This window comes from Sapajus apella, unplaced genomic scaffold, assembly GCF_009761245.1.
Source record: "Sapajus apella isolate SASKATOON/1434 unplaced genomic scaffold, GSC_monkey_1.0 scaffold74, whole genome shotgun sequence".
Classification (NCBI taxonomy): Eukaryota; Metazoa; Chordata; class Mammalia; order Primates; family Cebidae; genus Sapajus; species Sapajus apella.
In genome coordinates this window covers 68,781-71,302 of record NW_022437014.1, presented here as the reverse complement: position 1 = coordinate 71,302, position 2,522 = coordinate 68,781, and the positions used below count along the sequence as shown (strand labels likewise).

The following is a 2,522-nucleotide window of genomic DNA, read 5'->3' as shown; positions in this document are numbered from 1 at the left end:
TCCCAAGGGGAATGACCAGGTGATCCCTGCCAGGCTCACCACTAATCCCAGAATTGCTGTAGGCAAGAGGCCGTGCCAGGTTTTAGAACAAATACCCCATTTACACAACAAGCCAGGAACACATGCAACTCATTAGCTCCCATTAGGGAGAGACTAATTCAGGATGGATTAGGTTTCTTGAAGCTGAACCTACATTGTCCCTGAAATCTTAGTGAGGGGTTCTCTCTGCCCCACCGCCCCTCCCGGAAGCCTGGGTTCTGCAGTGAGGCCACTACAGTCTTCACAGGAAAGGGCAGAATAATGTGATTGGGGACATGGAGTGCCAAGGCTGAGCTAAAGAACGGGCAAGCTTGGAATTGAACCCGGAAAGCTTCCTGGAGGAGGAGGCGGAGCCCGCTCGGTAGAACAGAGGGAGGGGTGGATTTTCTTGCTGGTGAAAAGATTGAGGGGGAGGTTGGGGAGGAGTGCAAACCTCCTCCCCTCCACCCCCTGGCCCTGGGGATCCCTCGCTCTGCTCCTTCCCGGCAGGGTCTGGGTGCGCTCGGGAGGGTGACGGGCTGGGTCCCCGGGGCCGAGACCCGCGGTGGGGGCGCGGCCGGCCGGAGCTCCCTCCCCGCGCCGGGGGCCGAGCGAGCGCGCCCCGGGGGGGCTCCGCAGCCCTTACAAGGCGCTCGGTCGCGTCGGGGCGGCCCCGCCCTCCAGGCGCCACCGGCCCCTCCTCCCCCGGGTGGCGGCCGGCCGGGGCTGCGCGGGGCCGAGGGCGCGGACGCCGACGGGGGCCGGCGCGCCGGGGAAGCGCGCGTCCCGCTCTCCAGGCCCGACGGGCGGGCGGCTGCGCGGGGCTCTCCGGGGCGGCGCCATGTCCTCGGTGTTCGGGAAGCCCCGCGCGGGCAGCGGGCCGCAGAGCGCGCCCCTCGAGGTCAACCTGGCCATCCTGGGGCGCCGAGGGGCCGGCAAGTCCGGTGAGTGGCGCGGGGCCCTGGCCGCCGGGCGCGGGGCCGGGGTGGGGGGCCGCGCCCTGTGTCCGTGGGGGCGGGTCCTTCCCCCGGCCCGGGGAGCCGCCTTCGCCCAGGTGGGCCGCGCAAGGCTCCGTGATTTTCTTTGCCTCAGTTTCCCTGTTGCCGGCCTGTCTCTGCCCGGCGTCGTGCCCAGCTGCTCCGTCTGTCTTCTGTCCCTGCCTGCCCCTTCCCTTTGTGCCTTCTCGCTGTCCCTGTCCTCCGTGTCTGTGAGCCCTGCTGCCCCTCCCCTCTCTCTGCGGTCCCCCCCCACCAGCCTTCCAACCCCTACCCCCGCATGCCCTCTCCCTGGGCCAGCAGTCAGCCCTGGCGACGGGCTCGAAGGGGACCTGTTGGCACTGATTCCCCCCACCCGCCCGGGGACCCTCTTTGAGTTGGGTCGCAGCCTTGCTGCTCCCTGATTAGGCTTGGGGGAAGACGTCCCTCCAGCCCCCCCTCCGCACCCCCACCCTTTGGAAGGGAGCTGGCTATTGAGATTTCTCAGGGACTGCCCATTCCCTCACTCGCCCGCATTCCCTGGGACTCTGGGACAAGTTGTGCATTCTTACCAAATTTGTTTGTTCCAAGCCAGACCCCTCTCAGCTCTCTGGAAACGCACTGGGTTAGGGTTCCAGGTGCCTGGGATTGTCCTTGATGAGCCAAGATCTTGGGCTTCCATTGAGATAATTTGTGTGAACTCTGAACTATGTCACTCCTGGAAGGAGGGAGGGCAGAGGGGGTCCTCCATTGGCTGTTTTTCCAATTTTAGCCATCAGTGATGGCCAACCCGAGCTCAGCTGGCTGTGGGTTTCCTCCCCAGAGTGTTCTGTGAGACACACTGGGGGCCTACTCCATGATTTTGAAGCCAGCCCCACCCCCATTAGAGAGGGGACTCTGAATCTGATTTTCCTACAGAAGGGATTACCCCCTTCCTTTGAAAGATTTGCTCTTTGAAAATCAGATTGTTATCCGTAACTCTGTAACTGGTACAGTGTAACCAGTGACTATATGAAAGAAAGAATTTGAATTTTAAAATAGGTATTCCCTTGGTATTAGTTTGCAAACTGACACTGTTAGGAATCCTAGGAAAGACTCAAGGATTTTATTCACAATATCACTCTTTTTTTTTTTTAAGACAGTGTCATGTCTCGCTTTGTCACTCAGGCTGGAGTTCCAGTGTGCAGTCATGACTCACGGTAGCCTCAAACCCCTGAGTTCAAGCGATCCTCCTCCTCAGCCTCCTCCAGCCTCAGCTGGGTCTACAGGCATGCCACCATGCGTGGTTAATTTTTAATGTTTTTAGAGATAGGGTCTCAGTGTATTGCCCAGGCTGGTCTCAATCCCCCGGCCTTGCCCTCCCAAAGCACTGGAATTACACGCATCACATTACCTTCCTTTATCTCTCTTTTCTTCCTTCCTTTCTCTCTCTCTCTTTTCTCTCCATTCCTTCCCTCCCCTCCCCTCTCCTCCCTCCTTTCCTTACCTTCCCTCCCCTCCATTTCCTTCCCTCCCCTTTCCCTTCCCCCC

The 2,522-nt window shown here is 60.4% G+C and overlaps 1 protein-coding gene across 1 annotated transcript in view; it reads left to right on the top strand.

Moving 5' to 3' along the window:
- Positions 1 to 621: 621 nt before the first annotated feature.
- RASL12 (RAS like family 12) overlaps positions 622 to 2,522 on the top strand; it is a 22,220-nt gene continuing 20,319 nt past the window's right edge. The window contains exon 1 of the mRNA XM_032250972.1: positions 622 to 962. Within this exon, the coding sequence (XP_032106863.1) occupies positions 860 to 962 (103 nt within the window). The 5' untranslated portion in view covers positions 622 to 859. The remainder of the gene's footprint in view (positions 963 to 2,522) is intronic.